At 41.4% G+C, this 22,544-nt stretch overlaps 1 protein-coding gene across 5 annotated transcripts in view; it reads left to right on the forward strand.

Annotated features, from left to right (window-relative positions):
• TTBK1 (tau tubulin kinase 1) overlaps positions 1-22,544 on the forward strand; it is a 107,382-nt gene that overhangs the window by 52,700 nt on the left and 32,138 nt on the right. For all 5 annotated transcript variants that reach the window (XM_040553663.1, XM_040553664.1, XM_040553661.1 and 2 more), the window contains 7 exons: positions 2,527-2,592; positions 4,982-5,074; positions 5,806-5,931; positions 10,949-11,103; positions 12,114-12,333; positions 15,966-16,141; positions 19,001-19,559. In XM_040553663.1, the coding sequence (XP_040409597.1) occupies positions 2,527-2,592; positions 4,982-5,074; positions 5,806-5,931; positions 10,949-11,103; positions 12,114-12,333; positions 15,966-16,141; positions 19,001-19,559 (1,395 nt within the window). The remainder of the gene's footprint in view (positions 1-2,526; positions 2,593-4,981; positions 5,075-5,805; positions 5,932-10,948; positions 11,104-12,113; positions 12,334-15,965; positions 16,142-19,000; positions 19,560-22,544) is intronic.

Here is a 22,544-nt window from a genome sequence, read left to right on the forward strand (position 1 = left end):
AGTGGTGGGATGAAATTTTTTCATGGGAAGAAATGAAGTATGTAAAGAAATCATCTGACAAATTAATGTTGATGAATTCAGAAGAGAAGTCGATAACAGTTGAGCATACAGCATGAGCTACAGTAAGTGCTGAGGCAGGAACTGTTTGGATGAAAAACAAGGTCTCTCCTGCTCTCTACAGTAATTAAAACATTTGATTGCATTGATTAGTGACAGTCAAAAGACTGTCACAATGACTAAATGACAATGACTAATTGCCTTGTGACTGGCAGGGCAGCCAAATACGGCCAAAAGGAGGGAAAACCTTTAGGAGGAAAAAAGCCGTTAACACAGCGTCTGCCTATGTTGTTCAAAGTTCTAAATATCCCGTCAAAATAATTGCATAGTCTTGCTCAGTTGCAGTAGTCTCCCTTCACTGAGGCAGTATATCAGAAAGGATTGGATAGACAGCCCATTGGATTCAGCTGTGGGGAATGGCTTGATGAACTGGTTCATATTGGCTCTTGTACAGATGCACAGTTAAATGGTGGGTGGGCGTTTGTTTTGTTAATGAAAGAGGAGGGGAATACATCCACAGACTGCCCAGGAGTTGGTTTCAGAATAGATCTAATCAAAGACCGTAGAGAGACTGTGCCACAAATAGTAAGTATTGATCTAAGAAGTATTTTCAGAGACATTGCCAACCAAACCGAAACCAAAACGTAGTCCTTGATTCTGTATATACAAATTTATATTTGATATATTTGATATCTGAGGACACTGAAATAGGGAAAAAGCATAAAAGATAAACTCCCCTGGACTGCAAAGACTGAACAATATTTCTTCTGAAAGCCCTACAGATTATACACTAGAATTGTTCATAATATGCTGCTGTTTTATCTCTCATGACAAGTTTCCACACTCATGATGGCAAAGAGGAATGTCCTCTTGCTTTTTAACATGTAGAGGACATTTACGGTGATGGGTGATTCCAGCAGATGTGTTCCAGTGGCCAGTATTCTGCTTTTCAGAAACTTACATCAGCAAATTCGGTGGAATACTGAAAAATATTTTGCAGTAATTTGTCAGTAGGCATCTGAAATGTATGCTCTGCGAGGAAAGAGGTGTGTGGTCATGGAAATAATATCTTGACTATTACCTGCTGCTAAATAAGTAGCTAATAGCTCAAGCTGTGGGACTGCAATGTTATATGCTGCATTAAGTATGTGGCATATGCATATGTGTTCTCCATGTGGAGTGTGACTTTTTGTTTGGAGTCGCTGTAACTTAGGAGCTACACTGTATACCAGTCAGATGTGTGTTAGCAGCATAGTTGGTGAACTTGTTTAAAATGCATTCCAAGTTTTAGTCTTTGTAAAAAATACCGAAACTCAGAGCAACTTCCCTGTACCCAGAAGGAAGTGACTGAATTGTACTCACTTAAACTGACAGAAGCATGCCCTGGAATAAAAGTACCAAATTTTAGGCTTAGCTCTGAAAACATAGGCACAGCTGAAACAACAAACATAAATCAACTGACTTAAGTGGGACAATTCACCCAAACAGAGTATTTATTAATATGCTCAGATTTCTGCAAAAGTAGCATATTGATTATCAGTGTTTAGTACTTTGCCCATGCTTGACCTTAAGGTGCCTGGGCCTGAACCTGGTTTTGCCACGTAAATTTTGAAAGCACTGTAGTTAGCCCTGGTGTTTCTAGCTAAGCTGAAAGGATTTGTTGGATGTCATTATTTAAATGCACATTTTTCAGAACAGAGTAAGTAAGCGTACACGGCTTAACATCCTTGTGGAGGCAGCAGTGGAAACATTTGGGGGTGTTGCTGAGCCCCCAGAACAGAGGAAGCCTCCAGCTGTAAGCAGTCGTCAAAGGAGGACTGCCTTCTTCTTGAAGCTGCCCTTATCAAGCCTTCACTTTCCGGGAACATGAAGATCAAGAGAATCAGAGCAGGAGAAACTAAAGATACACGGTTTAGAATATACAGGGGAGAAAAAAAAATAGAAAGAAAAAATAATAAAGCAGGAACCCCAAAAGTCAGAGGATCTTAATTTTTATAAGTCTTCTAGAGGATGTTGACAAGCAATGTCAGCAAATACGTATTTTGTCAGCCCTGTGTTAGAGCAAGGGATCCCTGTTTTTGTCACAAGCAGGCTGCCCTCAGGCTTTGCTGATGTTTTTCCTGACTCCATTTTGCACTAGCGCTTCTTTACTAGCTTTTTCCTTGATCTGGTATTTAAAAAGGAAAATATGATCCTGGAAAATGTTCTTATTTCTATGTCTAGACTATTACTGTTCTAACCTATCTCTGTAATCACTTTGCTTTCTGTGTAAAATAAGTTTTTTATGCAAATACAGAATTGGAAAATGCTGTCTATTTAGGTGGCTGCTAGAGCAGATGAAGGCATGAAGAGTTTTTTATGCCTTGGGTCCATAACAAATAAAAGTGTAGATGAGAAGTTCTCAGCAGTTAGCACATGGGGTTAAACAACCTGCTCTGTCTCTGAGATTTGTCTGTTGTCTCCCTTCAGCCTCGCAACGTTGCTGGTTTTCGAGGAACAGTCCGTTATGCTTCGGTGAACGCACACAAAAACCGAGTGAGTATTTCTGGGTTATAAAGAGTTAACAACAGGGTTATTTCTCCCCGGATAACTGTTCTCAGGTGGAGAGGTTTAAGAGGTGCAAGTTCTGGTTTACAACCTACAGAAATTAATAAATCATACTAATTTCATTAGAAGGTCAAGGCTGTTGACTGTAAAATCATAATTATGATTCAGTTACTGGATCCTCTCTAGGTGGTAAATTTGATAATTGTAATTATTGCATTGTCAGACATGTTTAAGGGGAAAAAAATCCCACTAAAACGGCAATCCGTGTTAAGTGCAAGGTTGCTTGATAATTTCGAGCATAACTTGGATGTGAGTTGCAAAGTGCTGGGTCACCAAATCCATTCACCACCTGGAATTTGTGTTCTTAACAGCATGGTCTCAGGTTAAAAGCTACCTAGTTAAAGTCAAGTTTATTTTTCCCTGAAAAGAGACATTATTTCCAGTGTCTGGCCTGTTTCATTCTGAACACTTCTAGCAGTCTCATCCACCATTTTTCTCAAAATACTTGCATCCTGTGTTGGTAATTCTTCCCACGTAGGCAGTGAAACATAAGTCCTCTGGTTCTGCTACTAAGTGCTTGCCAGATGAGAATTATCATCCCTCCTGCCTTATCTCCAGGTTTCTAGCATCCTAAGTGCTGTTGCTTTTTGAGACAGGGTGTTTGTAATAGTAAATTGGTATTGTGTATGTTCAGCGTTGGTATCGTATTTCTAATCATTGCACTGTTCTATACATAGTAAAAGCGTTCTTGGAGTTCTTGCTTACAGTCTCATCTGATAGACTGGGACAGTAGCTCAGCTATTTGTAAACCTGTAATCAATTGAGCAGGGTGCTGTTACCTGAAGAGAGAGTGTTTTGTTCATCTCTTCCCTTGCCACAAGCACCACAGTCCCATCCTTTTTCCTGGTCCTGGCACTTATTGGACCCTTCCGCAAGCCAATTAAACTCAATCGTCTGAAAGAATACTTGCTATACACAAACATATGTCTGTGTGTATGTTTTATACATAGACATATACATTAGCTAAATAAATAAATAATAAGCTCTGCCACTTTAGTTTTCTGTTTGCAGAGGGTCCTGCAAATGCCTGAGCTGATGCAAGCTAAGGTATATAATCTCTGTGGTATATAATCTTTGTTGATTCTAATTTTCCTAGTATGTCATGAAAAGTGTTTGTATGGAGGGCAATGTTAAATAAAATTCTCCCTAAAGTGGGATTTAAGAAATAAACAACAACAACAACAAAAATGTTCTCCAAATAGTTTACTTCAGGCTCCTGGGGGACATGGTACTTCAGATTCCTTGGATGTGCTAGGGAATTCCTTTCCTACTTACAAAGTACATCTGTAATTAGTGGGATCCAGTGCTCTCTATTTAAAGAGCCTCGTTGTAGCTACCTGTAAATTTCCTAAGTTTGAAAATAATATATTTAATGGGAGGAATCTGCTAGAAGCTGAACTTTCAGGAAAGCTATAGCAAAACCAGTTCAGTTCTTGCTGAGAAGAGGTCTGAGATTTGGTAAGCCTCAGACTAGTATATACTCTGCTGTCCCTTAGCAATTGTCTGAATTCAGCTTTATTTAGGATGAGTCTGTAGCATGACTTGTGACATATCAGGAAATTTCAAGTCTTTTTAGGGAAAAAAGTTGCTGGCTGCAAGAAGTCATTTATTGCAGAAGGTGGAAAGTGTGATAAAGGGACAGAAGTTGAATGCCATCATGAATTCTTTCTGTTTCCTGAGGGATACTGAGAAACCTAAAGTGTGATTTTTGGAAGAGCTGGATAGTGCCAGCTGTAGCTGGCATCAGCTGAAGGTATATTTAGGCACAAAAAATGCTGCATAACACATGCTATTCTGAGAAATCTTGTTCTAAGATATTGTATGCTGAGCACCAAAAATGAAGTCATGTGTTTTTGACAATTTCAGCCTTAATCCCCATGTTTTAATTTCGTATTTGCTAGACCAGGAAGAGAATGGTATGTGGAGAAGTTACAAATCTGTAAATTGTTGTGGTGCATGACGATGAGAGTTTTACAAAAGCCCTTGAGTAAATGCTGTCTTGTGAAAAGAGTTGGAATGACACTTTGCTTAAAAACAGTAATAAAAAATACAAAAATACAAAAAAAATACAAAAAAATACAAAAATACAAAAAAGGAAAACAAATGAAGCTATTCAAGTGACTGTATTGACATTGCCCAGTTTAATAAGTGCTTGATTTTGCATCTTAAATTTTTAATCTGGCTTATTTGGTCATGTAATGGGAAGTATGACTTCTCTTCCTGCTTTTTAAAATGAGGTAGCTCATCTGGAGAGCACACCTGGACCACTGAGCAGCATGGAACTTTGCTCCTCAGTCTTCGTCTCTCTTTTCTCCAGGAGATGGGTAGACATGATGATCTGTGGTCCCTCTTTTACATGTTGGTGGAGTTTGCAGTTGGTCAGCTTCCATGGCGAAAGATCAAAGATAAGGTAGGAAACCTAGTGTCTGTGCTTAAGACAGGATGCTATATTTTGTTATTATGACTCTTATTATTCCTCTTTTTGCAGCTCAGTGCTGCTTTTTGCTGAAGCAAAGCTGGAGCCTGTTTTTCATCAGATCTTGCTGCAAGGTGCTAACCTGTTTTTGTGTGCTGTGACGCACAGAGTGGAGCTTGTCTTATTTGTAGTAGATGTTTTCTTATGCACATAGTTAATCATATTGGATCAAGCAACTTTGACTTTGTTCTTGCAAAGCAAACACAAAAGTGGAAAAACTGCATCAGAACTGTCCTTTTGACAAATAAGCAGAGCCTTGAGAAAGGAGGGAGGATAACGCTTTGCCATGAAAAACAAGCCAAATGGGAACTGCAACAAGAAATTTGAACAGAATCAAGCTAACTGTTCGTGTTACATTGGAAGTACTTTGTGCTTGAGAATTAAATCGTGGAAAGAAATATGTTACCTGTGTCAAAGGCTCTGCTGAAGGGACAGCTTCTGAAGAGTGTTTCTGACTCACGATTCTCCTTTGGCCTTTGTCTGCAGTGGTCTACCTCACTGTGCTAGGGATGCCAAAACAGCAGAAGTGTCTACACACAGTGCTGTGTCTAAGCAGCAGCTGTGTTCCCGGACTGTATGGTATTCCAGGAATGATAAGACCAAGGAAGTATGAATGTGAAGCAATAAAAGAGATTCTTGACTCTGAGGTATTTTCTGTTTTTCAGGAACAAGTTGGCATGATAAAAGAAAAGTATGAACACCGAATGCTGCTAAAACACATGCCTTCAGAGTTCCACCTGTTTCTGGATCATATTGCAAGCCTGGACTACTTCACTAAGCCAGACTATCAGGTAGGAGCCTTTCTTTGTTATCAGCCTGATGCATGGCACTCTGGATTGGCATTTGTTTTTTTCTAATTTTTCCATGCACATGTTCATATCAGGATGATGAATACCTTTTCTAGGACCAGGAGTAAAAGGTTGGACTGTACAGTTCTTCATTGTCTCACCCTCTTGCCAACCCTGCCCAAAATAAGCACTTACTCTGAAACAGAAAGCTCTTCCCAAGCAACAGAGTATTTCTGGTTTTCATTAAACCATAAATGTTGTGAGATACTCCAAATGTGGCAGAATTTTAGCACAGCTTGCCAAAGTCTGCAGAGAGCCTGTGCCAACTGCTCAGCAGTGCACACCAATCCTTTTGGTTTCTTGCAGGTTTATGTGGGCCTTAGCTATTAAAACCTTTCTTTAATATTCATCTTAACATTTTTTTCTTCCATGCATGTATGTGATCAATTATGGTAGTTCAGCTAACACAATATAACTGAAGCAACTTGATTGTTTCCCTTTATCACAGTGCTTTTCTCTCCACATTAAAGCCAAAGCAATGAAAACAACATTTTATGAGCAGATCTGTGCAGTCTTTTGAGTGACTGCGCCTGTTGACAGTGCATCAAACGAGTGGGAAGATGTGGCTTTGTATGTTAGCCACGTACATGTTCAGCATAGCAACTACAACTCATTTAAAAAAAAAAAGTTTTTCAGGAAAAAAACACTTTCTGGATAGTACAGTGGAAATGCAGCATTTACAACTAAAATGGAGGGCTGGAGAGGGATGAATTGGAGGTGAATTGAAGGAAGAGACTGGAATCTATTTAGTCTGGAGAAGGAAGGACAAGAGGGGATCTAATTGCTGCTTTCTGCTGTCTCAAGGAGGATTGAAGGGAGGATAGAGGCAGACTTCTCGGAGGCATACAACAAAATGCAGGAAGCACAAACTGCATCAAGAGAAATTGTGACTAGAGTTAGGGGCAAAATTCAGAATGAGGTTTGTTATGTGTGGAACAAGTACCTAGAGAAGCTGTGGTATCTCCATCCTTGAAGATTTCCAGAACTTCACTGGACAAGGCCCTGAGGAACTGAATCTGACTTTGTAATTAGCCCTGATTTGACCAGAAAGCTCCTTTTGAACCTACATCCTCCTATCATTCTATTTCAATATAAAATAATTGTGTCCTAACTGTACTGAAAAGCCATCTTTGAGATAGAAATGGAAGGAGGTGTTTCCAGACCATTTTAGTGCAGTACAAATCCTGAACAGCTTTTTCACAGTTGGGGATTTGTCTGAAGCTGTGAATTGTCTCCTTGCCCTCAGTTTCTTGCAGATGCAGCTCTGGGAAGAAGCATACAAAAGGGAACTCCACAAAAATCTGGCACCAGCAGCTCAGCGCTGAACTCTGATTCTTCTAGCTTGACTGGAGATATATTCCAGCCAGCAAATTCTCTAGAGGTGTCTCTCATATTCGCTTATCTGGATTTATTACTGAGAAAGATTAAAAAATATATCAGATGGCATCTGAATTTGACACCAGTACCAGACCCTCAAAGAAGTTAAGGAAGCAAGGGAAATATGTCTATTCAGATATGAAGTCATGGTTGGTTTAAAATTTGGAATGATAAGATTAGAAATAAGGAAACAAAATAATATATATATATGAATGCAATTTAAAGTTGCAGTTTACCATTTCTTTTCTTAGCTCTTTGTTATATTTCAGTTTAAGATATACATACTAGTCACCAGGCGAGGATTAGGATTCTAAATGCTGACTTATCGCTGGACAGGTTTAGTGTTCAATGTTGCTGTTCAGTTCTGGTCAGTCTCCAAGTTCTTCCCTTTGAGAGAAATTATTATGAAAGGGCAGCTGCACTGCTTTGGAAAAGATGTTTTTCTGGCCTAGTAGCATGTCTCCAACAGTGTTGGCTGTGAGAAGATTATAAAAGAATGAACATTCAGTGATGTTTCCCAAGAAAACTCTCGAAGCTTGAGGATCAAAGATCCCTGAGGCTCAAGAGTCTCCTCATCCAAAAATGTCTCCGTATTTCACAGTCCTCAAAGAATTTGTCTACCATGAACTTGTCCTGTCTCATCCTGAACTAATGCAAACCTTTAACGTTTACCATGTCGTGTGACAGAAAGGGTCCACAGCTTAAGTGCTTGCTTCCTGAAGAACCACTTCCTTCTGTTTGTTCTAAACGTACCACCTGCCATCCTTATTTAAGGCATTTTACATCGTGGATATAACTCCCAACACTGGATCCCTACCTCCTCTCCCCCTTCCCAGCTACACACAATCTTGCAGATCTCCACAGTGTTGCTTCACAGTTACTCTACCTTTGATCTTCCTCTGAACCTTTCCAGTTGTACATTTTTGAGGTGGGGAATTGCCAGCATTGCGTGTTCAAGATGTGTGTAGCCCACAAGTGATAAACTGCAGTTGTGATGTTCTGTTCCATTCCTAAGCCTTCTAATACTCCATCTGTTTGATCCAGTGTCAATGCAGTTTTGATGGCTCCCATCTCTGTGTACCGAGTAAAGCTTGTCCTTCTTTTGCAGTAACATGAGGTTTTGGTAGAATCCTTCCTCTCACCTCCATCATTTTGAAGTGGGGAATGATACATAAATGCTGCATGTGAGCCTCTGATTACCAAATCACTCTTACTGCTCCCTCCTCCCTCACTGTCTGAAAGTTGATGTATTTTCTGTCTGCCTTCTCCTGATGGATGTCTCTGGCTTTGCAGGATGCTGGATATCATAGGATGCTTTTGGCTTTATAAAGAGGCCAAACAAGGATGTAAGAGGAGACATATTGGGTCAGCCTCTCCTTTCTTGCTCTTTTGTTAATGGGGACAGACAGGTGGGGACTGGCTGCTGCTGCTGTGCTCCATCCTCTGAGTGGTCGGTTCCTTGAAGTCTGCAATCTTTATCTTCAGCTTTGCCACTATCAGCATCTGGAATTGTCCATGTAGGCAAATATGCCCATGTGAAGGGTGGGAAGAGTAGGATGGTGAAATACACCTAGAGTCCTCACCATCATTATGCAGCACACACAAAGGAAAAAGCAACTGCATCTGCTATCTATGGTTTTATCAGTGTCACAGGAAAGATGTTTTAGTGGTGGAAGGCAAGGAAGATCCTTTATATTAGTGACTCCTTGCCTATTTTTTTCCCCTGCCATTCTTTATCCATATTGCTGTTTTTAAAAAAAGAGGGAGAGGGGAAGAGATACTTCACCACTCACAGCTGTATTTCTTTCTCCCTCTCTCCATCCACTCCACTAACTCAGCTTGTGTTTTTTTCTCTTTGTGTGAATTCTGTCCTCCTCCTTGTAGTTTTGCAATTCTCCTTCCCACACACTTGCCTCTATGTGATTTTTGTGTGCGCACTCTTGATACCCACCATGGTTGTCTCCCTTTTGCCTTGATTAAGTAACCACACTATTTCCTTTTCCCCCACCAGCTCTGAGTGATATTCTGTTCACCTCTAAATCCTCTTTTTACAGACCCTCCAGTACTACAATTCCTACCACTTCCTCTTTTAGCACCTACCCAGGGAACCTTTCTCATCCTGAAAGGAAACCATGTCATCTCTGAGCTTTTCCTGGGGGAGCTCAGCCCTGCTACAGCTGGGTCTAGCTGAAGATGGAAGCTCAGGAAGGAGTGCTCTTCATCTGAAGAGTCCAAAGAATAGCAGTGGGCCCTTGCCCACTGTCCATGTTTTTTCAGAGTAAGACCAGCTACAGGCACCATGATAGTGAGTTGCTTTCATGGGCAGCTCACTATCACAGACATGTCTGCATGTGGTGTAGACCCATTGGGTGTACTGGAGATAAGTCCGGCCTGGTAGCTTCAGCATTTGAGCCTAATTTTTGGGTTCTAATTAGGTATACATAATTCTTCTAACTTGAAAGTGAGGAACTGCCAAATGAAATTAGCAGATGTCAGGTTTAAATGAGAAGAAAAAAAAAAGTTCACAAAATAAGCGAATTCTTTGCCATAAGACATGTATAGCTCAAAAGCTTATGTATTCAATAAGTAACTAGGCAAATCCATGAGAAAACATCCATCTACGTTTACGAAGTCCAGAAATGCATTTACTAAGAGCAAGACTGTGACCCTTCATTTCCTTATAATTGGTTTTGAGCAAGAAATTCTCTGCCAACAGCAGCAGCACTAGTCCTGTTTCCAGTAAAGGTAAAAGGAGGCATCATGATATGAGGCTAACAGAAACTCAATCCTATCATATTCAACATTAAAATCCCTTTCTGAGCAAAGGAGTTGCTACAACTGGCATGTCATGTCCAGTCTGTCTCTACTCTCTGGGGGAGTGTTACCTGTCCCTTGGTCTGGCTGACAAGTCAGCTCTGAGGATTCTCTTACTTAGACATAGTGCCACTGCAGGAGGAAAGCTGCAGAGATCGTTTGATTCTAGGCCACAAATAGGAGGAAAAGGTTGGCTCAACTGAAAGCTGCAAATAGGAATTTAATTGCAGTTTGCTGAGGGTAGTAGGAAATGGCAGGCTCTCCTGGCCTTCAAGCAGAATGTTTTCTGATCATGCTGATAAACACAGCTGGAATTTAAATGCAAAGAACTAGGGGTTTTATTCATGGTAACTTTTATTCATGTCCTAGTGTTAATTCTATGCCATAAGTAACATGTCTTTGTCACCATATTCTCTCTTCACGTTGACTTTAAGGCTGAGTCTGCTCAATTCTGAATTATTTAGATAAACAATATTATTGGAATAACAAGACCTCACACATGGCTGTGTTGGCCTAGAGCATCCAGATTGTTTTCCTTTGACAGGAGAACATCACATTTCCTTGGGTAATGCACTGCTGTGTGGAACACTGTTGCTAGTAGCTTCATTCTTTTCGTAAAGAGTATCTGTTCTTTTTACAGATATCCTTGCCTTTTACAGGCAAGATGGAGATTATAAGATGCACTTCATACTCATGCTCCTACTTCAGTTTTGTTGTGAAAGCTTCTCTCAGCCACTTAGAATAAATCGTTTTTGTAAATTTATTCCAGCTAATCATGTCCGTGTTTGAGAACAGCATGAAAGAAAGAGGCATCACTGAAAATGAAGCCTTTGACTGGGAGAAGGCTGGTACAGATGTCTTATTGTCCACTAGCACCTCTACTCCACCACAGCAAAACACCAGGCAAACCGCAGCCATGTTTGGGTGAGTATTGCAGTTACACCAGTAAGACTATGGACCTGCTCGATAACAAGCTCACTGACAAGTTCATTATTGAAAGATTCAAAGGCCATTATGATCCTGGAAAGTAGGAGCTGCCTGGTAACCGCTACCTGACTTGACTTGATGTGTATTAACATGTATCCAAGGTAATGGAACCTGGCTTCAGACCCTTTCTGTCCTGAAAACATATTTTCTGCTTGGGATGAGTGTGGGTTGGAGTCATGTTCAGGAAAGTCTGGAGACCTTTGGCAGGGATTAATTGAACCCGTATGTTTTGCATATTATATGGAGTGCACACAGGTGGCACTTCTGTGAGAGTGCCTGCTGCAAGGCAGTTCATAGAATCATAGAATATCCCGAGTTGGAAGGGACCCATAAGGATCATCAAGTCCAACTCCAGTTGTTGGCTTGCTGTGGGGAGGTTTCTTATACAGAGCTGAACACATCATGGGTTCATGTGCATGCGCTGTTCATGCCCAGAATGTAACTTCCCAACCTTTACAGAGTGATTTGTGTGCTAGTGCAGAGGTACACAGAGATTGATGCTCAGAGGTGTAAATATGTCCAAACAAAAGTTGATAAGGTTTAACTCAGTGGTCTGTCCTAGTGCTTTTGAGGGAACTAATAACAATAATCCACAGTAAAATTGAAGAACATAAAAGCTACAAAGCTTATTAAGCATCATTGTCTCATGCAAAGATGGGAAGTTTGTTTTAAGCTACATATTGTGTAATTGGCACTCCTGGAAACTTCTGAAGAAGTTTCTGTCCCAAAATGCTTTCACTGACCCATCCCACTATCTTCGCGACTGTATGTTAGGTGAGTTCCTCCTATTCTGTTTCATGTTGCAGTATCTGAGGTAATGCTAGATTGCCTGTTTTTTTTCAACCTCAAAATGCACTAAAAGCTGCTAAGAATTTCTGTGGGGCAGTATGATGGGATGCACTCTCTAAGTACTAATATTATTACCTTTTTTCTTGTCTTTTCCACAGGGTGGTTAATGTCACTCCAGTACCTGGGGATTTGCTTCGTGAGAACACTGAGGATGTCCTACAGGGTGAACATCTGAGTGATCAAGAGAATGCTCCTCCCATCCTGTCAGGCCGGCCAGCAGAAGGTCTCGGCCAGACACCAAACACCGCTTTCAATGAGGCTGAAGTTTGGGAAGAGACAGATGTGAATCGCAACAAACTCAGGATCAGCATCAGCAAAGTAAAGAACATTTATTTGTCTCCTGTGGCTGCTGGTCTTAGGGCAATGAATTCATAGACTGCTATAAGCAACCTGGATCCACTGCTATGGCGTCCATAGTACAGACTAAAGATCACCATGGAATTTCTCTGTGGAAATGGGGATCACAATTCTTTCACACAGTGGAAGCCATTGGGATTAATTTGGGGTTTTATGCAAAAGACATTTTTGAGCCCGATAATGCTAGGGCAAATCTTTCATATAGCCATTATATCATTATGTAGGATCTTGGTACTTCAAGCAGTGGTGTTCTAGTCCCTGAGTAGCTGATATGGTATCAGAAATGTCCCAGTTTTGGAAATTATAAACTAAAATTTTACTGCATTCTTACCTCTTGGGCAAATAAATTCAATCTAAGGTGTCTTCATAAACCGTATTTTTCCAAATCTTCATTCATCACTAGCCAAATTTTTGTCTTCCAATTTTTTAACTTTCCTTTCTATGGGTGGTACAATCTGAAAACGGTGTATAATGATGGATTTACCCCTGTGAAGAGAGAATAATCTATTACTTAATACACTTGTATTTTTGCATTCCAAGGTCATATTAGTCTTTTTAGTCTACATGCCATGTAGACTTAGTTGGTTTTCCTTATAATCCTTAAGCTCTTTCTCAGTCCTTTCTTGCAAATGTGACCTAATTTCTTGGAGGCTTACCAGCTGATGATTCCATCGTAAGCATTATGTTTGAGAATCTACCCATTTGTTTATTAGATCAACTTACATATTGTAAGTAAACTAGTATTTGTTGTGTTGATCTCAATTATTTTAAAATCAGAACGTCACATGACATGATACCAGATGCAAACAAAATCTGTCAGCAGAGAAACCTTCGTCAAGCAGACATATTTATCAGGGATTTATTGGGGGAATTATTTATCAGGGAATTATTGGATTCACTTCACAAACCTGTCTTTAATGGACATTAGTGGAAAAGCATTAATTGTATGGTAAATCTACCAGCTGTTCAGGTCTGACTAAAATTCACTTTAGTCTCTACACAGGCATGAAGTTAGTCCTTCTTTCAGCCCTATAGCTATCTCCGCTATCCTTAGTCTCATTAGGAAAGATTATATTAGGACAAGAAAGCATCTCACCTAACTTACTTAAAATTCTCCAATGCATACAATTTGGATCAACGTGTTATTTGTGTGAAACATTAACAGAAGCATTCCTCAATACTGAGAATTATAAACCAAGTTCAAATCAATTCTTCATCTCTCTCTGGTAAACTAAATGTGTGCATTCACAGAAGTTCTCATTTGAAGGCACATGAAATAAGAAAAGCCTGATGGAGTGGGGCAATTCTATTTCCACAGCATACAAAAACAAAACAAAACAAAAGAATTTTACAGAAAAATCCTGGTAATTCCTGTGTGTTTTTCTGTTCCTTAGAACCACCAGGTGCCCTGATGCTCTTCAGTCAGACCAAGATGTATGCAAGGGAGTCCTAAATGTCCTTTCCACATGCTAGTTGTACGTCATGTCTGGGTACTCAGCACTGTCATTCACAAGCTCTGCCATAACAGCAGCTAGAGACAAGGGAGGTTTCTGCAACATCCACTGCATGACCAGGTGACTCTCCTGCCAAGGGATATGCTATTTCTTGTCAGTTTACTGGCAAAGGAGTTAGAGGAGTCAGCATGGCAATGAGCACTTCAGTTCTGACAAGCTCTGTGGCTACACAGCAGTCTGTGAAATAGAGCCCAGGACATCGTGCTTTCCCAGGCAAAAGAAATCTGGCCTTTCTGTCTGTGAGGGTTATCTTTAGTCTGATCGTTGCCTGTACTTTCTCTCTGCTAGGGCTGTTCTCTTTACTTTGATTGTTCTCTGATAAAGCATCAGTTTTCATTTAAGTCACAATCACCACAAGGAGAAAAAAAAGAGGCTGCAGACTTAATCCGTATGGACACAGCTTCACCTCTGCTTGCAATTTCAGGCATCCCTTGTGTCTTTCAAAATGATACAGGCAGCTGGTGTGTAAAACACCCTTCTTCTATTCCCAGCTTTGCCATCCTTCATTTTCTAGTCTTGTGGAACTAGAATTAACTCCGTCTGTCTCTGTCCTGCTCTTTGTGTTTAGGTGATGAGTAGATCTTGCCATGTTTTTTCTCCCTAATAACTTGCTAGGAGGTATCGGGGAGCATCTTTTTTCTTTGTTCACACAGTTCTGATCTCCTTCTGTCCCAGTTCTCCCATTTCTGTGCTAAGGGCATTTTCCTTGCTCACTGTCACTGTTTGTTCTGAGTTTTTTCAGAAGCATCTTCCTTCTCTCCTGCACCCTCTCCCAATTTTCCACTTTTGGATCTTACCAAGTTGCCTGTTTCCCTACGGTTACAATGTCAGCATTTTGTTCCTCTCTGAAACACATTTATCACCACCCTTCTTGCATGTTTTGGCCTGCATGAATTACAGATTAAATCGCTGTCATCTATTCTGCGGTTCCTGTAATGCCTGAAAGAACTCCACTCCCCCTAGCTGCAAAGGCTCCTTAGTTTTTCATTCCAAACCCAGCCTGAGTGGTTTAGATCTGCTAAATTACAAACACTGATGACTGGCTGTGTACACAGTACTCACACAAAGGCAGCTTTCTTGATCAGCAACATTTTACTGAGAGGCCTGCTTATATTCAGAGTCTCTGGCATTAACAGAGGGCAAGTGAATTTAGGGCACACTTCAGAATGAGATAAAAACTCTCCATGCATCCTCCCACTGAGGCAGCACGTAGTAGCTGATGCTGCATGGCTGGCAGCACAACACATTTGAATGCAAACCCTAGACTACTGTTGTAGACCTTGGGCCATTCTGCCTCTGTGCTTTTGCCTAAACAGGTCTTCTCTTCCGGGAGTAAGCAGCACAGTGAAAGGCAGAAGGCAGCTGTGTTAGTCACCTACTTCTACTCCTCTATCTGCTGCTAAAATAAAAATTGAAAAAAAAAATCACTAATGCCATGTGAAATGTACTCATAGATTTGTGAACACTCAATGCTCACAAGTCTCTACAAGTATGTTCAGGTCCCTGCATCTCCAAACTGCTGACCCTGGGTCTGTGGAAAGCTCTTAGAGACATTGTGGTTGAGTATGTATCCTGGAAGATTTTGTACAGAGGACCAAAATTAAACAAACAAACAAACACACCACCTTTGGAATTAGGAGTTGGCTTAGTTGTATCATCTTCATCCAAGTTAGAAGTATGTACATTGCAATATAATGCATGGACCCTGCACAGATAAATATAGACAAGCAATGCATTTTTCATACCAATTTGCTTTAGCTCTTAGACGCCTTGGAGAAGCAGTTAGGGTTTGTGTTTGCAGTAGTTTAGCCCATGAAAACTCCTTTGAATTAGTTATTCCAAGGTAATTGAAAGGCAAAGGCCATCTTGTAAAGGCAGTTAAATATTTGAACTGATTAAAATCCATACGTTGTTTTAATATTAGATAATTGCAGGGCATATTGTCCCTTGCATTGCTTGTGTAGGTTGTGAAAACGCAGCCGAAACCGTGTCCTGGAAGAAAGGACAGAGCAACAGTGAAGGATGGGAAATCAAAGTCTGTGGTCAGTTTTTGAGGTTCTCTGTGTTTACCCCCTACAGACTCAGTGCATGGTGGAAGAGGAGCAGAGAAATGGTGTCTGCCCCAGCTCTCCTGTCCGAGTGCCTCCGGAGTCCCCTACTGCGCAAGCGCGCTCCCTAAGATACCGCCGTGTGAACAGCCCCGAGTCAGAACGCCTCTCCACTGCTGATGGCAAAGCAGATATACATGAAAGAAGGTTTGCTCACCTTTTGTAACATCCTACTGCTTGTAGCAGTTTCCTGAGGCTTGATTTTTGAGGCCAACCTGATCATTAGATAATTGGGCACTCAAAGGTCATTTCTGGGTGGAGGAGTCAACTCACATCAGCTTTATGATCTTTGTGATGATTCACTGATGTCTGTTAATAAAGCCAGTTAGTGAGAAGAATTCTTATCCTGTCCCTGGATGGGAATAACTCCATAGATGGCGGGAGGGGCATTTGTCAGAGGGAAGGCAAAGTATTAGATCAGAGAGAATATAGCTTTTTTGACAAAGCTTTTGGCTGACCTGAGGTGAGGGGAAATAATGGATGTTGTTAGGATACGTACAGGGATGCATGTATTCTGAGAGCTAGCTGGCAGACCCTCATCTGGTGGGTTTCATTATTTCATTAGTTTTCACTAACAATAATAATATCCATTTTTTAGCCTATACTATTGCACTTGTTTGCATTTGCAAAGTATGCATTGCATCCAGGAGGCAAAGCCTGATTTTGAGGACTATCGGAGTACCTAATATCAGATCCACAGCACAGAAATGAAGAACAACCCAAGAATAATAAAAATAATTAAAAGCAGCTGCTTAAAGTATTGTGTGCTGAGGAATGCATGTTACAAGACATAGGCCCATGATGTTGGTAATCCCCTTCATACTCCCTGTTACTCTCTTGTCCTCTTCCTGTCGAAAGTCAGGGCATGGACTGGCATTGCAGAACTTACTGGTGAAATGACCCCTGTAAAACAGATAGGAAAGAGACAAGCCTTCTTCTCTGACTTCTTCTTTGTCAGAGAAAATCTGACAGACTTCAGCCAGGAAGATCAGTCTCAAGGAGACACAGTTTGGAAATGAAGGAGGATCAAAAAGAACTAGAGAGAGGGGATGAGCCCTTAGCACTACCCCCCGTTTGTTAGGTGCTGGTTCATTCTGGATATCTGGAGGAAGCTGTAATACTTCTGTACCCCAGGAATGATTGTTTGTGTTGCTGTTAATAATTTAGGATTTGAGTAACAAATCTTGGTTCTAGCTACCTCTTTCTTTTCTTGTCCTCTTTAAAATAGGAATGGAAATAAGCCATTTATAATTGTCAGCAGTACTAGTCCTGTACATTCACTGAAAGATTTTAACTAATTCCTTTATTTTTCCCATTCTTTCTTGTCTACTCAGCATCATGCTAACTTAGCATAGAAGAAGTGTACTATCCAAGAATCATCCCTTTCTCCTGTTCTCTTCCCTCAGCCCCTATTTTTAAAATAAATATCTTTTTTTCATCTTCCACATAGTCTGCCTCAGCATGGTGCAAATATAATCCCATTCTGCCACACAGTTTTCTCTTTATTCTGTTTTCTTCTTTTTACAACACAGTCACAACTCCCAGCAATGAGAAATTCCTCTGGCTTCCTGGAGTAAATTCTTCCACTCCAGGGGTCTCACCTCTTCTGGGGAAAGGAGGAAGACATTGGCTAAATCCAGACACCTTCTTTTATTTTTTAACAAGAGCTCACTAAAATCCAGTTCTTCACATACTGTGTGTATGTGTGCAGGGGGGCACTCCTCAGTCTTACCTTGCTACTTAGTCTCCTCTATTCACAAAAATATACTTTTTTAAGTCTTTAACAGATACAGCCTTACTTCTTTCAGGTTCATCAGTTGGATTATGATGAGATCTTTGTTTTTGCATACTACTTTCTCTGCATCATCCCGTGGTTCGTCTCCTTCCCTAATTCCTCTTTCTTCATCAAAAATTGCTCATTTTGACTCCTAATTGTTTCCCTCACAGCTCTGACCTTCCACTGTGTTAAAGATACCCAGTTTTGCTTAGTAACCCTCACCCTTCAGTCAGTCACTTTTCTGTTTCCCCTGATGCTTTCTTACATACAAAAGTATTTTTCCAAGAAGAGTATGTAAGGCTCCTGTATGGTTCTTGCTGAAATCTCTTTGTAAAAAAACACTGCAGGTGTCTTTTTCTATGCAGCAGACATTCTGACTGTGCAACAAGCTGCCAGCCTCTGTGATAGACAGGACTGAATAGAGAAGCAAAGTGAGCAGCAGGTGCAGGCCAAATGGGAAGCGAGGACCATAACGCTGTGCAACAGAAAGACAGAAGTGCCTCTGGCTTTTCCAGCTGTGACGATGCCAAGGCCATTGGGGCACAGGGAGCTTCCAGGGCTTGTTTGAAAGGTATTTCTGCATGGCTGCATAAGTTGCTGCTATTGAGGCTGTGAGTCACTGAACACTATACCACCCTCTGTCAAAGGATACTTCCTGTATTTCTTGCTGTATTTCCTTCCTGCTCCTCCAAATTATTTTGAGGTCACCTATGCCTTTTGAGCATTTCAGTGAAATTCCTGCTGCAAAATGGGATCAAAGGTTCTTGCTGTCTTCAAAGAGTCTATGTAGCCACCTTAGAGGCCTCAGTGGCCACCTTAGAGACAGCACGGTGCAGCTGAAGGGTCTATAGGAGCCCAACAGCGAAAATGTTAAGTCAGATGGTAGATTTAAGATTTAGGGTTTTATTTCACAAAGGAGTACAACTTCCCAATGAGGAAACTTTATTTCACAAAGCAGTAGAACTTCCCAATGGATACACGGGTTTTGTGGGGGAAAACTGGTTTGAATACTGTCATCTACATGAAGAGAGTTGCTGAAATTGGCTGTCATACCGAAGTACTTCAGGGGGGATGTCTTTATGCCATTGTAGATGTTTTTGCTTAAACCTGTCTTTTTGAAGTGTACCAAGAAATGAGTGAAAACTATAGAGTTTTTCTCTCAACTCTTATGACCCTAACTCTAACCACAAACCTGACGTATTTTTAACAGCTTTCTGTTTTGTCTTTAGGTCTCGAATGGATTTACCTGGCTCTCCATCACGGCTTGTGTGCTCCTCCCAGCCAGCCCAGATGCTGTCCATTGACACTGGCCAAGCTGACCGGCAGGCAAGTGGTAGGATGGATGTGTCTGCTTCAGTGGAACACGAAGCCCTTAGCAATGCCTTCCGCTCAGTGCCACTTGCAGAGGAGGAGGACTTCGATAGCAAGGAGTGGGTTATCATTGATAAGGAGACAGAGCTGAAGGACTTTCACCCAGGTGCTGAGCCAAGCACCTCTGGAACCACGGATGAGGAGCCCGAGGAGCTAAGACCTATTGAAGATGGTGAGGAGAGGAGGCGCTTGGGGGCAGATGCTGCAGTCAGGCCGAAGACGCATGATGGGCGAAGTCGGGGTATGCAGCCTGTGACTGAGGAGGACAGTTCCCACAGACATGAAGGACCTTCTCAAACAGTGTCTGACAGTAAACACGAACAGCAGGCAGGAAGTCCAGCCCACTCCCCCCTACACTCAGCACCAGCGATCCGACAAAGGAGACGAGAATCTGAACCTACTGGTCCTCAGAGACAGGTAAGATCCCTGCTCTGGTCTGTATCTCATTGCCTAGGGTAGCAAGGTCGTCATCTTGGGAAGCCTCAACCATGCTGGAGAAGTCTGTGATTCCAAGCATGAATGCTCTTGTGAAACTCTTTCTAACAGTGATTACAAATGTGAACTCCTTAGAGGTGCTCCCTATAGCTAGGAGCGTTGTCCACTACTAAGGACACACTTATTAAGATATTTTAGTGATTTTGGCACGGAGACAAGAGAGCACAGTTCTGGTTGTGGGTATCTTGAGTCAGTTCTCTTATTGCCGTCCCTCAGTGATTTGTTAATAACTGCTTAGTGGTATGGAGGTGTTGCTAGCATACCTTCTCCTCATAGTTTCTCAGCAGCAGCAGCATTATATTGCAAGAGAATGCTGTCTAATGTAATCACACATCATGGGTAGGCCTGCAGCAATGCAAAGCATAAAGCAACTCCCTGAAATTAAACTTTCTTTTGAATACCTGATAAAAAGCTCAGAGTAACCAGCACGTACACACCCCATTGGCCTTACTTCAGTGATTGGCATTGTTGCTACCAGGCATTTACTCACAGAAATGTTCATAAGCTACTGTGTTGGTTTTTGTTTTGTTTTTTTCCAGATAGTTGTAGAGGACTTCTTTCTTTCAGTTTTGCCTTTTTTCTTTTCTTTTGATCCTCTGAAGGTATAAAGAAGTTCATTTATTAGTAAGAAGCAATATCTTTTATTACACTACCTGGAAAAACATGATATGCTGTTAGGCTCAGAGTTCCTTTATCATATCTAATCTTCATTTTTCAGACATGTAGAAGAAGACTGTCCCTATACTGTAGTCTGTTCATAGCAAGAAGCAATAAAATTGTTCTCCTGAGGGCTGAAATTTGTATGTTAGTATGCACATGCAATCCATAAGTGCGGGAAACAGCAGGCAAGTCTTGGGTTATGTACACCCTGATACCCTCCTATGGCAGGTGCCTGTGCGGTCTTCTTACTGTCCTCTGGAAGATGGTAGCTCCATCTCCTGTTCCCTCTTGAGCTTATTCTCTAAGCGAGTGTTGCCTTTATTGGACCCTTCTGTGCAGACCCTGCCCAGATTCTTCTCTGGAAGAAAAAAAAGGAAAAAAAATGGAAGAAAAAAAGTAAAAAAAAAAAAGTGGAGGAGTTTGTTGTATAAAGCCAATATATGGAATGCCCCAGATATCTAGAGGCTGCTTAGGCAGGACTGTCAGAGTTGAAAGGGTCTGTGTGTGAATTTGTTCTGTACACTTACTAGGCTGGTCAATGCAAGATGTGATGAACATGGTAAGAACCAGCTGGTAACCAGCAGGGATGCCCACTGACATATTTAGCACAGCTACAGAAGGCTGGAGCAAGCATAGCAAGTGGGCATAGCAAGTAATAATACTGCTATGTGAAATGACTGAGGGAGCTGGGTATGATGCGGTATGAAGGCTGCTTATCACTGCATGGGGTTACTTGAAAAAAAAAGGTTACCGTAGCAGGCAACAAAGGAAAAATCATTTCCTGTCGTTAAATAAAGGTAATGTGATTGTGGGTGATCACTATTAATTTATCAGACACCCCTGGTTCTCCAGCAGACTGTGATTTCTTTGCTCTTCTGTTCTGAAACACCCTTTAGTTACTTCTAGGCCTAGCTTTTTTTGTAGTCGGACCAACGCTGGACTTGCTTGAGTGGCTGGGGTTTGCTTCTGCTTCCTTTGATGTCTGGATCCTTCAGTTGACTCTCTGTACACAGCTTCAAAATGACTTGTATTCTTCTGTTTTGTCACAAAACCAACTGCTAATTCTCAAAGGAAAAATAACTTGGTGCATGAAGGAAAGCCGAAGCCTGTTCTTTGGTATGCAGAGATGGAGAGACAGTTGATTAGGACCAGCATTTTAATGAGGGTTGTAAACAGTTGCCCAAGGGCTTCACTAATGAAAATACTGAAGGCCTGACTGGCAATAACATGTTTCCTGCAGCTCCGTCTTGAGCTTCCTCTGGGTTTGTATGAAACTGTGATTAGATAGTGTGTGTGAATGAATCTTCTTCATCTATGAACATAATCCGGGCCTTTAAGATAAGTGAAAATGCCACTAAATGCAGAACTAACATGGCTAAGGTCATGGGTCTTGTTGTGTGGATTTAGGACCTCTTTCTGGTCTCCCTAAAACTGGTGATCATCCATTGATGTCAGTAGAGTACTAACTGAGAGCAAAAGGGTAATCCCTACTCTCATGCTTTCTTTTGTTGCTCCAATATATAAGCCACTTCTGGCAAAAAGACAGTGACCTCTCGATTATCACAGAATCACAGCATCGTTGAGGTTGGAATGGACCTCTGGAGGTCATCCAGTCCCTCTGCTACAGGATGGGTCAACTAGAGCAGATTGCTCAGGGCTGTGACCAGTCCAGAATGTCTATGAGGATGGAGACTCCACAAGCCTCTGGGAAACCTGTTCCAGTATTCAGTCCCCTTTATTGGTAAAGAACAAACAAACAAAAGCCTTCTGTTTAAACTGAATTTCCCATATTCCAATTTCTGTCCGTTTCCTCTTGGCTTTTCACTGGGCACCACTAAGAAGAATCTGGATCCATCCTCTTTTTTTCCATCAGGTATTTATATACATTTATAAGAAGCCTTCTCTTCTGCAGGCTAAACAGCCCCAGCTCTCTCAGCCTCTGCTCCTATGAGAAATGCTGCAGTCCCTTCATCATCTTTGTGGCCCCTCACTAGGCTCTTTCCAGTATGTACATGTCTTTTCCGTACTGGGGAGCCCAGAACTGGACCCAGCACTCCAGGTGTGGCCTCACCAGAGCTGAGCAGAGTGACTCCAGTATCATTCCCCCCCGGGCTACACCTCTAGTGACTGGCCTCTGGCTGGACTTTGTGCCCCAGAGCACAACATTTTGAGTTTGGCTGTTCAGACAATTTTCAGTCCAACTCACTGTCCACTTATCTGGCCCATATTTTATCAGTTTGTCTGTGA

The sequence above is a fragment of the Cygnus olor genome, chromosome 3 (assembly GCF_009769625.2).
Source record: "Cygnus olor isolate bCygOlo1 chromosome 3, bCygOlo1.pri.v2, whole genome shotgun sequence".
Classification (NCBI taxonomy): domain Eukaryota; kingdom Metazoa; phylum Chordata; class Aves; order Anseriformes; family Anatidae; genus Cygnus; species Cygnus olor.